Source organism: Neoarius graeffei, chromosome 1, assembly GCF_027579695.1.
Source record: "Neoarius graeffei isolate fNeoGra1 chromosome 1, fNeoGra1.pri, whole genome shotgun sequence".
NCBI classification, from domain to species: domain Eukaryota; kingdom Metazoa; phylum Chordata; class Actinopteri; order Siluriformes; family Ariidae; genus Neoarius; species Neoarius graeffei.
In genome coordinates this window covers 47,862,829-47,875,557 of record NC_083569.1, presented here as the reverse complement: position 1 = coordinate 47,875,557, position 12,729 = coordinate 47,862,829, and the positions used below count along the sequence as shown (strand labels likewise).

The following is a 12,729-nucleotide window of genomic DNA, read 5'->3' as shown; positions in this document are numbered from 1 at the left end:
TTTGCCACTCACAGATATGCAATATTGGATCATTTTCCTCAATAAATACATGACCAAGTATGATATTTTTGTCTTATTTGTTTAACTGGGTTCTATTTATCTACTTTTAGGACTTGTGTGAAAATCTGATGATGTTTTAGGTCATATTTATGCAGAAATAGAGAAAATTCTAAAAGGTTCACAAACTTTCAAGCACCACTGTATATAAAGTATTTAATTATGCTCTATCATCTGGGGACCCACCCAAGTCATGGTCAGAAGCCATCATATCAGTCCTACATAAAGAAGGAAAAGATCCAACTCTATGTGAAGGATACAGACCTGTGAGTCTACTTTGCAATGATTTAAAGATTCTTACAGGCATAATGGCAGAATGAATGCAAAAATACATAACTAAATTAATTATCATAGATCAAACTGGATTCATTCCCGGTAGGCAGGGAGCAAACAACATTAGGAGAATAATAAATATTATTTCAGGTTCAAAATACAAATCTCGGGCTTCAATGATGCTTAATCTTGATGCCCAGAAGGCTTTCGATAGGGTGAAATGGAGCTTCTTGTACCAGACATTATCAGCTTTTGGATTCCCCCAGAATTATATAGAATGAGTAAAAATAATCTATAAAGACCCCAAATCACGGATCAGAACTAACGGATGTTGCTCAGATTTCTTCTGCCTTAAAAGAGTAGTCAGACAAGGTGATTGTTTGAGTCCACTGTTGTTCGCTATAAGTATTGAACCACTGGCCGAATCAATAAGACAAAACAATCAAATATTGGGAATAAGGGATGAAGGGAGGTGGAACATAAAATATCACTGTTTGCAGATGATTTGCGAATACTTTTAAATGACCCATCCCTATCAATACCAGCCCTGTTGGAGAATCTTATGGTGATGATACACGGGGCAACTTTTTGGGCAATGTTGCCGAGCAATGTTGCTGGCAACGGGCAACTAGGTGAGACACAGGGCAACTTTTCAGGGCAACTAACAATGGGCAACAACAGTTAGCAACGGCAGTTTACAGTTAGCTAAAAAAAAATTGATGTCTTAATTTTTGCTGTGACCATTTAATCAAGCTGTCTGTTGTTTTTTAGAGCTTTGGTGAGGTAAATTCCTCCATATAGAATATTAAAATAACAACTTGCCGGCGTAAAAACAGATGAGGAGTCTCTCCATCTCTTCACTCCACTGACACTGAGCGGCTGCCATATTTGTTTGAAATTTCTGATCCGAACCTCACCGGAGGTCACATGACTCGATACTCGCGTTCTGATTGGCTTATCTCAAAAAGTTGCCAGAGATTATCAAAACCATTCAGAAAGAAACAATGTTGCCCAATCTCAATAGAAAAGAGTCAAAATGCAATTGCCCAGCAACATTGCTCGGCAACATTGCCCAAAAAGTTGCCCCGTGTATCATCACCATTAGAGAATACGGGAAAATTTCAGGGTATCTGACCAATGAAAGCAAATCAATTGCTACGATGATCTCAGGTAAATGTCCAGCAGAGTTAAAAGAAAAGGTTGGGTTTAAATGGACCGACAAAGGATTTAGATATCTGGGTGTTATTATTACTCCTAATCTGTGGGTGGTAAAAGAGACTGAGAATCTTCACAGACATATTACTCCTAATGTTTCACAGTTATATGATGCGAATTATGGAAAATTGATAAAGGAAATTAAAAAAGACTTGGATAGATGGGCGATTTTACCCCTGACTCTCATTGGGAGGGTAGAAACTATTAGAATTAATATCTTGCCAAGACCATTGTTCCTGTTTCAATCACTTTCAGTTATGGTTTCTGGTTCCACCTTTAAAATGCTGGACAAAAGTATGTCAAGATTTTTATGGCAAAACAAAAAAGCAAGAATTAAATATAAGACACTTTTAGCCCCCCCCCCCAAAAAAAAATAAATAAAAATAAATAAATAAATAAAAATAAATAAATAAATAAAAATAAATAAATAAATAAAAATAAATAAATAAATAAATAAATAAATAAAGGAGGGCTAAATTTACCAAATCTAAGGAACTATTACTGGGCCGCTCAACTTAAAGCTCTTATATTATGGATAACAAAAGACAAAGATGCAATATGGGTGGAGATGGAGCAAAGGGCCTGCCTGACTGTGTCTTTGGAGTCACTCCCATTTGTAACCAGGCCGGTGCAAAGGAAGCTTAAAATTAAAAACTATTTGATTATAGAAACAATGAAAATATGGTCGACAATACAAAAGAAATTAAATATACCAAGCTCTGTAAGCTGTAAGCTACAAAAATAGCCAAAAACCCAGACTTTGTACCATGTACTATGGACGCAGGATCTGAGAAATGAACTAATAAAGGGTTAATATATATAGCACAGACTTTAACAGGGCAAATTTTGAAATCATTTGAACAACTCAAACAGGAATTTAATTTACCAAATAATGATTTTTATAAATATTTGCAATTGAGATACTACCTCCAGAAACACAATGAATGGGAAAGAATAAGCAAAGAACCAACCAAGGTCGAAGAGCTGCTCATGTCATTTACAGAAGAAGAGTCAAAAAAAGGGCTGATTTCAAAAATGTATAAAGCACTACAATATGAATCCAATAATAATAATATGTATGTTAAAGAAAGATGGGAATTGGAAGCAAATGTAATAATAACAAATGATGATTGGGAAGAAACATTCAGATCTGGACATAAATTAACTAACAGTCCAACATGGAGGGAGTTTGAATGGAAAGTAAAGATGCGTTACTTTAACACCCCATCTATCACCGCAAAATATAGTAAAACATCAGATTTATGTTGGAGGAACTGTGGCATGGTGGGTGACTTCACTCATATATTTTGGGATTGTCCAAAGATCATAGATTTTTGGAAATGTGTGAAAACAAAAATAAAAAGAATTCTGGGTATTGACCTGCATCTTGACTCAACCCTGTATATACTTGGAATACTACCTGAGGATCTGATAGACAGAGATTGCAGCTACTTATTGAAAGTCCTGCTTTTGATAGCAAAGAAAATGATCACAATCAATTAGTTGAAGCCACATCCCTCCAACATAATGCAATGGACAGACAAAGTAAAAAAGGTTTTTATTATGGAAAAAACTACAGCAAGATTACAACTGAAACTAGAAAAATTTGAGAGAAGATGGAAACCAATCATTCAAGCGATACAAGAGCTCTAAATACCTCTTTTTGAAATTTTTTTTTTTTTTTTGCTCAGTAGCACCTGTTTAGGTTTTGCAAATACACTTATCTGTACTGGTGGAATACCAGAAGTCAGAATTAAAGAATGTGGTAGGTGACTCATATTTGATTTGTATGGAAAGGAGATATTGTATATATTTACGAGTGAAGATAATATGATGTGGACTGAGTGAATTGTAAACTGTACATCTTAATGTGTTTTACCTATGTGAATAAATAAAAAGTTCTAAAAAAAAAATAGCCCAACAGTTTGAGCACTGAGACACACTTTGACTCTGACTCTGAGCTGCTGTCCTGCTCCTACTCCTGCTGAGTGGTGGGACGGGGTGTCGGGATGTCCTTGTCCTCATCACTGAGCATGGCCAATGGCCTGACAGCGATGATGGGATTGCAATGTCCTCACTTCTGGGTGTCATTAGCTGAAACATACATGAAAATCAGCATATATAATGTTAATTACATAAGCATATAGATACCGAAATGAATGTTTAAAGCATGTGTATTTACCTGTGAAAATACCTCTGGTGGGGTGCTGTGCCTTCTGCCGGCTTGAAGGCATACTTTTCCCTGTCCGTGCAGGGCTTGCCGGTGTTGCTACCATCATCATCAAATTCTTCCTCCTCCTTCCCCTCTGTTGTTTCAGGCTGGGTTACTTCACTTTTGCTCACTTCTTCTTGGGTCCCATTTTCTAAACTTTAAAGTGAAAATTTTCAAAATTTTCCCACAAAATATCCAAATGTTCTTCAGTCGAAAGACGGATGCAGAATGCTGCAGACACGCTTTTATACCCACTCCTGGCTTGCGTCACACGCAAGTTATGAGTGATTGTCATGTGCTAATTACGTGCGTCACACATGCTTCACAAGTGCGACCCGTATTCCTAGCGCAGGAAACTGGTAAACTGCAAGTCACACGCACTCCACACTCACTGAACACGTACTGATCACGTGCATTAGACATATGCTTTCCAAGGGCTAACGGCGAAATTTTTCCCACACCTCGAGGAAGTCAGGTGCGCAACCTGTACTTGACAAGTACTTTGCCCGGACTCCTCCCCCAAACTTTCCCCCAGGTTCACTGTGACTCTGCGGCATGGCTGCGAGCTACCAAACCCTGCGACCCGTGCATGTCCAAAACACTTACGACGGGTTGTAAGTATGGCTTAAGGTTCTATCCAGTGGTGAGCTGACATTTGTTCAAACAATGACTTTCATCCATTTAGTGAGAGAATGATTTCCACACCTCAGGGTGTGGAAAGAAATGTGACTTTTCTTCTGGAACAGCATGAACAATTGCTGACTCTTTGTTCTTTAAACAATAAAACTTTTTAAAAATGTTGCAGCCATCAGACGGGCAGACTCAGTGCCATAGGAAAATGCTGATGAGATACATTTTTGACTGTGAGAGTGGGTTCCTTCTGACTTTGTGTTTCCCCAAGCGAAATAACACTATATGCAATAAAGCCATTCTTGGCCTGTGACTTCTCTGAGTTGTGGTAAGACAACTATGTAAAAACACTGATTTTAACGAACACTAGTTATTTTTATTAAGCAATATCCATATCCTAAACATTCGGGTTTTGATGTATAACCTCTTTAAGTAATGCCACTGATAACATCCTGTACACAGATGTAACACTTTCATTCATTCATCTTTAATCATCACTTTATCCTGGTCAGGGTCATGCTGAATCCATAGCCTGTCCCGGGAACACTGGGTATTAGAATAAATATACCCTATATGGGCTTTGAATTCATCCCAGGGCACTATGCATACACATATTCACATCTATAGGATATTTAATGGAGTCAGACCACATATGAGCACATATTTGAGCAACAGGAGGAAACCAGAGGAAACCCATGCATACATGGGGAAGCTCCAGTAACCTGTATATACAGTAGCTTACTCTAAAGCTTAGTTTAAATGCAAAGCTGTGGGACAGAACACTGACAGACATGTTCATCACAAGTCCATACGCAGTATTCAGAAAAAAAAGGCAGTCAAAGGTTATTATGCAAAAAACACTAACACATCTGAGAACTAAACATATAAACAGGGACCTATGGCTCAGGGACATACAGTACTGCACAAAAGTCTAAGGCATCCTAATATTTATTTTTTTTAAATACAAATTATTACCTCTTCCAACTTTGCTGGAGGAGGTTATGTTTTCGCCTCCGTTTGTTTGTTTGTTTGTTTGTTTGTTTGTTTGTTTGTTTGTTTGTCTGTGTGTTCCCAACATAACTCAAAAGGAACTGAACGGAATTTGATGAAATTTTGATAAAAGATGATCCATGGGGGGCCATGGTGGTGTAGTGGTTAGCGCTATCGCCTCACAGCAAGAAGGTCCGGGTTCGAGCCCCGTGGCCAGCGAGGGCCTTTCTGTGCGGAGTTTGCATGTTCTCCCCGTGTCCGCATGGGTTTCCTCCGGGTGCTCCGGTTTCTCCCACAGTCCAAAGACATGCAGGTTAGGTTAACTGGTGACTCTAAATTGACCGTAGGTGTGAATGTGAGTGTGAATGGTTGTCTGTGTCTATGTGTCAGCCCTGTGATGACCTGGCGACTTGTCGAGGGTGTACCCCGCCTTTCGCCCGTAGTCAGCTGGGATAGGCTCCAGCTTGCCTGCGACCTTGTAGAACAGGATAAAGCGGCTAGAGATAATGAGATGATCCATGGGCCAAGGAACAATTGATTAGATTTTGAAGCAAATCCGGATATGTATGCAGATCCAGGATTGAAGTGACAAAAAACAAAAAGTTTAATTTGGTTTTCCCTTTAACCCCTATTCCACTTCCTTTTGTTTTAGCCACCTGGAGAATGTGGGTTCTAGTTGTCTGACTCGCAGCCTTTGTCCCAAAAAATAAATCCAAGCGTTTGTCAATCACTGTTGTTTCATTTATTGAAAAATAAAGATAATACAAACCAAAATATAAACATCTCAAAGTTCTTAATTTAGTAGTAGCATCACAGGTGCCAATCACTCTTAGACGCTGCCACCAGGTCATAGAAAAGGCCATGATGAGACCGAGGCTGAGGTCAATGATGGTATCTGCTAGCCCACCTTCTTCCTGCTATGCATAAAGCACCCTAATTTATAGAGTAACGCCCCACCACTTGTAGAGGGCGCACACTGACAAACACAAACATAGCAATGCTTATCTAAATTATATACACAGCAATAAACTTAAATATGGCTCCTACAAGGATATTCTAATATGTGGCGTGGTGGAGGTATGCACTCAACTGAGTGCTCTTCCAGTTTGTTATAATTTTATGTTTGTTTGATGACTCCTTTATTACTGAGTCAGTAAAATATTTTAATTTCCAAACATTACTTTTTGAACAAAAACAGTCATTAAATGTTACCGAAAATGTATGTATCTTAGTTAAAAAAGTAACATTATGTAATACACACATTAAACAAACAAACAAAATACATAATGTGCAGAAAAACTAACCGCACAAACTGTACCTGAAGCTATTGATGTTTTCATTCTATCAAGAAAAGGGTTGTGACTCCAAATACGGATTTTGTTTCCTTTATTGTTGCTCTTATATTAGATAAAGAGCAAATGTTTATAGAAAATATCTTTGTTTTACCTGTGATGACCTGGTGACTTGTCCAGGGTGTACCCCACCTCTCACCCGTAGTCAGCTGGGATAGGCTCCAGCTTGCCTGCAACCCTGTACAGGATAAGTGGTTACAGATAATGGATGGATGGATGGATGGATGGATCTTTGTTTTACAGCATTTCTTTATACATGCCTGAGACTTTTGCACAGTACTGTGTATATACATATATATGCATATATGCAGGGCTCGAAATTAAATTTTTAAGCCACTGGTCCAGTTGGAAAAGCAGCAAGATTTTTCACTTGTCCTGACCATAACCTTTTTATTACTGTGTATTTACTAGTTCAGTGAAAGGAAAATGATTAACAAAGTTTCTCAAAAAGCAGGTGTAGTTATGATAATCATTATGCTTAAATGATTTATAATTTTCATCCATCCATTATCCATAAGCACTTATCCTGTGCAGGGTCATGGGCAAGCTGGAGCCTATCCCAGCTGACTACGGGCGAGAGGCGGGGTACACCCTGGACAAGTCGCCAGGTCATCACAGGGCTGACACATAGACACAGACAACCATTCACACTCACATTCACACCTACGGTCAATTTAGAGCCACCAATTAACCTAACCTGCATGTCTTTGGACTGTGGGAGAAACCGGAGCACCCGGAGGAAGCCCATGCAGACACGGGGAGAACATGCAAACTCCACACAGAAAGGCCCCTGTCGACCGCTGGGCTCGAACCCAGAACCTTCTTGCTGTGAGGTGACAGTGCTAACCACTACACCATCGTGCTGCCCCATAATTTTTCAAACTTTAACTGTAATTATAAACAAAAACTATCCAGTGCTCCATTATGGTGCATGTGTTGTTATAACACAGTAAAAATCATAGTGTCAATTTTACTCTTTAAGAGTTGAATTTAACTCTCTGTCAGATAACATTTGGTCCCACTCAAAATCAGTGTAAATTTACTCTATAGCCAGTGTAAGATTTTTAGAGTTAATTTTACTCTATTTTGTGTCAAAATTAACAATGAGGTGTGTAAAAATATTTAACACTATAGATAGTGTAAGATTTTCAGAGTTAATCTGACTCTATATTGTATTTTCGCGGGGAATCATCACCCTGCAGAGTAGATTTTGTCGTTGTGTGCAAGTGGGAATTAACTCTCACTTTTGACACTACCATTTAGACGATTTTACTCTCCATAGTGTTATAACTACTCTATCCAGAGGAAAATAGGTTTACACTGCAATATTGACACTCCATTTTTTACTGTGAACCCATGACCTGATCTACAGTTTTAAGCATTCGACTCACCCAAATTCAAAGCTTGTGGAGGAAATAAGGTTAAATCTTGATTAATCCAGTAAAATGTGAAGTATAAATTAATTTAAAGAAATGAAACCGAAAGAAAACAAGTTGGACATGATAAGGGTTACAGAATCATATTGTGAATGAAAACAAACCATAAGTGAGTTTGGCACTGTCGTAAAATTCCCGCCAAATGTTTTATGACATTTGTGATGGTTGACGTGAACTATACAAAAGAAAAATACAATGAATGTCTGAATGAAATGAAGATTCACCACAGATATTTATTTTATTGAGGTATGTGATCGCCATTTCTCTGATTTCAATGAAGTCTAATAATCTATAATTAGATATTATGATATGGTTATTTTTAAACATGCACCTGCTGTACTCGGCTTCCCCGGAATTTCGTAAACAATAACACAGCTGGATCACTGAGGTGATTGAACTAGTTTTGTTGAAACTTTATTGATGTAAATCTTGAATAATTACGATAAAAAATGTGATTTTCAACAAATGTTCAACTTGTCCCATCAGACAGGCAGATGCGGATTCAACTTGTCCAGACCAAACATTTGGTTGTCCTGGACAGTCGGACTATCGTTAATGTTGAGCCCTGTATATATATACACACGTACTGAACTGGGGCTGGTTTCTGTGGTTCTTTCAGGGTTGGATCAGGTTCAACTCCTACTGCTACAGCATTGCTGTAGAAGCCAAAACCTTCAATGAGGCCAAAACAGCATGTGGACAGAGTGGAGCTAACCTAATAAAAGTTGCAGACAGGTAATGCACACATTAGTCGAATACTGTTTTTATACACTAATAACTTCAACTGCTTACCGACATGGGGCTGTGTGTGTGTGTGTGTGTGTGTGTGTGTGTGTGTGTGTGTGTGTGTGTGTGTGTGTGTGTGGTGTGGGGGGCTTTATTTTAGGTATGAGAATGCTTTCCTCATCAGCCAGATTGGTTTACGACCTGAAAAATATTTCTGGCTTGGCCTGTCCAATATGGAACATGAAGAACACTTTGAGTGGACAAATAAAGAAGCAGTCAAATTTACACACTTTAATGTAGGAATGCCAGGTATGGATATTATTAATAATTTCTATAGTTTACATAAAATATTTTGTTGAAAAGAACATGAATGTTGTGGTGAACTTCAACTTTATGAATTACTAAATTCATGATGTTGACTTTTTTTTGTCTATCTGGCATTTAGATAGGCGCCAGGGCTGTGTTGCCATGCGAACTGGGACTTCAGCAGGATTATGGGATGTAATCACCTGTGACAGTAAAGAGAAGTACATCTGTCAGAAAATAGCAGAGGGTGTTACTACAACCAGACAGCCTCCTGTGACACAACCTCTCAGCTGCCCCACCAAATGGATAAAAAAAGACCCTGCCAATTGTATTCGGGTACAGTCACTGCACATGTGAAAAAAAAGACACAATCATCAGTATGACCACAATTATGAAAAATTGCCTTGTGAATATAATGCACCATACAGTGGAGTGATGCACATTCTCATGCAACACATATTTTGCGCTTTTTCCTAACTCAGGTATATAGAAAGGAAGAAGAGAATAAGAAAACATGGCTTGAGGCTCGTAATTTCTGCAAAGCCATTGGTGGTGACCTTGCTAGCTTTCACTCTGACGCTGAAACCAGCAAGTTACCGTATGTATGCTTTCTACATTCTTTGCAGTTAGATAATTTTTGTAATTTAACAAGAATTCCAATGATTTCTTACTTTTTTTTCAGAAAATGATGCAGTTATGAGTGTCTTTCTACCCCTTTGGGTCCCTTATGTTTGCTGTCTTCTATTTATATATGTTCATTATTTATTGTCCTCTAAAAGGTATGGTGGGGGAGGTGATCCAGCATGGATTGGATTTAATATTCTGGATGATAATGCTGGCTTTGTGTGGTCAGATGGAAGTCCAGTGAGTTACATTTATTTCTGCTGTTTATTTTTGTATGATCCTATTCATTGCTTGAAGTGAGACTGCCTTTCGATTTCATAAAATCGGTTAAATTTAGTTCCCTCTGAAATTTGGTCATTGTGATATATGTTTATTTCTGTAATATCTCACAAAATATCAGGCCATTCTGTGGCTGGGAAGTTATTTAATTTGAGGGGGTTAAAGCAAATAATGTGCATGAAATCGCTCGCTTCATGCAGTCAAGCAGACAGAGGAAGTCCGTGTGCGCATGCGCAGGTTTACCTTCTTCTTCTTCTTCTTTTGGGTTTTACGGCAGCTGGCATCCACAGTGTTGCATTACTGCCATCTACAGGTTTACCTTGACCGTGCACTGACAGTTCCATCATTCTGTCGCTAAACGAACAGCTGATCACACCGAGGTGCTCGCTGACCGCCGATATTTATTAGTTTGGTCCTGCATTTCCTTTCCTTCACAACATAACGTCTTTTCTTCTCGCATTCTGTTACTGTAGTCGGTCTATTTCATTCACACACTTACGTCCTCCATTTTTCTCTTCTGTTTCAAATTTGTGTCCCGCAATGCCTGGCATGAACGGGGAAAGCCCACCACGTGATGCATGACGTAGTATCTTGAATTGGATCATGGTGCGGCAGGAAAAAGTAGCAGAGAATTTAGGGCCACGTGGCCCTAAAGTCATTAATTATTCTATTAAAAAAAAAAACCTCATGAAATTGGAAGTCTGTGATTTGAATTCAGTAGCTTTCGGTCCACTAAACAAAAATAATTGGGTGTTCAGGGAAAATTATTTTTATGACCTACACTTGTCATTGCTGTTGGTTAAGTAGATATCATGTAGGAGATACTGTTGACTGTAAATGGTTTAGTATAAAATGGAATCAGAATCTGGGGCTTGGTGACTGAAGTATACAACAGTCATTGATTATTATAATCATTCTCTTGCCTGCACTATTTTATTGTTATTAATTATATATAAGCAAACCATTTTATTGGGATGGCACTTTTATATGATTGTAGTTTAGATCAAGGTAGTTTATATTTAAATTTATATTTGTATTTTAGGAATATCAGTGAGCTTGGTTTGTATTTAAAGCTTTATTTAGGTTGGAGAATTGACAAAAGAGTTTAGAGACATGGAAATATTTTAATTGTTTAATTTGTCGAATTATTATTTACATTTGTGTAAATTATCACATGCTGTATGTTATGCCTATGTTATGTGAAACTGATTTTCTTCTATTGTGTGTGTGTGTGTGTGTGTGTGTGTGTGTGTGTGTGTGTGTGTGTGTGTGTGTGTGTGTGTTTTCCTACATGTTAGTCAAGTTATGAGTCCTGGGGCTATGGGGAGCCCAATAATTACAATTCTCAAGAGCATTGTGCAGAAACCAACTTCTTCTATGGTCATAGGTGGAATGATAGGGATTGTGAAGCCTACAGTGATTGGATCTGTCAGATACGACTGGGTAGGTACTCTCTCTTCCTCTCTCTCTCCCCCTCTCTCCCTCTCTCTCTGTCTCTCCCTCCCACTCTCTCTCCATCCCTCTCTCACCCACATATAGACACCACAACAACTGCAGTGTATATGGTCCACCAAATGTTTTGCATAATCCTTAAACTATTTCAGGATAAACAACATACAATTGTTCTTCTGTAATCATTCTGTAGTTGGTACAGATGTCTAACTCTGACCCTTACAACAGGTAAAACTCCAAAACCTCCACCTACAGGCACCCCCCAAGGTATGCTTTCACTTAACTGATTAATTTTGCCCACCATTAAATTAGATTGCTAACATAGCTGATATTGATTGTCATGTGTTGATCATAATAAAAGTAGCTTAACCTTGATGCAATGTTTTTCATTTCTACAATATAATGTTCTTGTGGTGTGTCTTTTATGCTCTGTAGCGGAGTTTAACATTACAGATGATGGCTGGATCCAGTTCAATGGTAGTCAGTACTACATTAATAAAGAGCGTCTGGATATGGAAACTGCTCGTGCATTTTGCAAGAAGAACCATTCTGACCTAATTGTCATTACTGGTCATAGTGAAAGGAAGTTTATATATAAACAGGTAAAGGACCAAACCCAGTGCCTCTAACATGTTCTGATAATGTCAATTCTGAAGCTATCCATGTTTTATGAAAATCTTACAGATTTCAAGAGGCTCAGAAGACCAGTACTACATTGGAATGACTGTGGGATTGGATAAATCCTTTAGGTAATATTAACAAAGTGGTGACACAAGGAACAGTTCTGAAACTCCTTTGGTAGGTCTATTTTTCCATCAGTTGTATCAACATTTTTTCTTCTTCCAGTTGGGTGGATGGTTCCCCAGTTGTCTATACAGCCTGGAACCAAAATGAACCAAACTTTGCCAACAATGATGAAAACTGTGTTACCATGTACAAGAGTATGGGTAAGACCACCTCATCTACCTTAATCTGAATAATCTGGTTGTTGTCAGTACATTTTGGGGATGCATGAAATCATCTCTTTCTCAGGATTCTGGAATGATATCAATTGTGGAGTACAATTACCCTCTATCTGTAAAAGAAGTGTTGACTTTGTCACCAGCACAGCAGCTCCTACCACTGCACCAAAGGGAGGCTGTAGTTCTGACTGGACCACTTTTCAGGGAAAAGTGAG

General features: G+C 38.4%; 1 protein-coding gene across 2 annotated transcripts in view; it reads left to right on the top strand.

Annotated features, from left to right (window-relative positions):
• mrc1a (mannose receptor, C type 1a) overlaps positions 1-12,729 on the top strand; it is a 64,298-nt gene that overhangs the window by 24,259 nt on the left and 27,310 nt on the right. For both annotated transcript variants that reach the window (XM_060932829.1, XM_060932828.1), the window contains exons 10-20: positions 8,785-8,900; positions 9,052-9,200; positions 9,337-9,533; positions 9,680-9,795; positions 9,977-10,061; positions 11,399-11,543; positions 11,781-11,819; positions 11,988-12,154; positions 12,237-12,301; positions 12,399-12,499; positions 12,585-12,724. In XM_060932829.1, the coding sequence (XP_060788812.1) occupies positions 8,785-8,900; positions 9,052-9,200; positions 9,337-9,533; positions 9,680-9,795; positions 9,977-10,061; positions 11,399-11,543; positions 11,781-11,819; positions 11,988-12,154; positions 12,237-12,301; positions 12,399-12,499; positions 12,585-12,724 (1,320 nt within the window). The remainder of the gene's footprint in view (positions 1-8,784; positions 8,901-9,051; positions 9,201-9,336; positions 9,534-9,679; positions 9,796-9,976; positions 10,062-11,398; positions 11,544-11,780; positions 11,820-11,987; positions 12,155-12,236; positions 12,302-12,398; positions 12,500-12,584; positions 12,725-12,729) is intronic.